General features: G+C 59.8%; 1 protein-coding gene across 1 annotated transcript in view; it reads right to left on the bottom strand.

Moving 5' to 3' along the window:
- EMH_0011590 (uncharacterized protein) overlaps positions 1-433 on the bottom strand; it is a gene marked incomplete at both ends in the record, with an annotated part of 7,928 nt that overhangs the window by 2,968 nt on the left and 4,527 nt on the right. Inside the window, 2 exons of the mRNA XM_013499329.1 lie at positions 39-208; positions 361-433. Coding sequence (XP_013354783.1) covers positions 39-208; positions 361-433 — 243 coding nt within the window. The remainder of the gene's footprint in view (positions 1-38; positions 209-360) is intronic.

Here is a 433-nt window from a genome sequence, read left to right as displayed (position 1 = left end):
ATTCTATAAGGGGCAGGTGCATGGTCTAGCAACACGACATGACTCAGACCCCTGCTGCTGCTGCTGCTGCAGCTGCTGCTGCTGCTGCTGCTGCTGCTGCTGCGTGTGCTGTTGCTGCTGCAGGTGCTGTTGCCCCCGCTGCTGTTGCTGCTCAGCGTAGTACTGGGACTGCTGCTGCTGCTGTTGCTGCTGCTGCTGCTGTTCCTGTCTGCGTTGAAAAAAGAGAAGGTTGGTTTGCCTGTTGCTCGTGCTTGCAGCTGCTGCAAATCCTTCTGCTGCACCTGCTGCTGCTGCTGCTGCTGCTGCTGCTGCTGCAGCGGTTGTTGGTTCTCGGCCACCATGGGCTGCAGGCGTCCCTACAGAGGCCAGGCATGCTGCGCCTGCTGCTGTTGCTGCTTCTGCTGTCGCTGCTGCTGTTGCTGCTTCTGCTGTC

The sequence above is a fragment of the Eimeria mitis genome, genomic scaffold, assembly GCF_000499745.2.
Source record: "Eimeria mitis Houghton genomic scaffold, Emh_scaff422, whole genome shotgun sequence".
NCBI lineage: Eukaryota > Apicomplexa > Conoidasida > Eucoccidiorida > Eimeriidae > Eimeria > Eimeria mitis.
The sequence above is the reverse complement of the archived record's forward strand: the minus strand, read 5'-3'. Positions and strand labels throughout refer to the sequence as shown.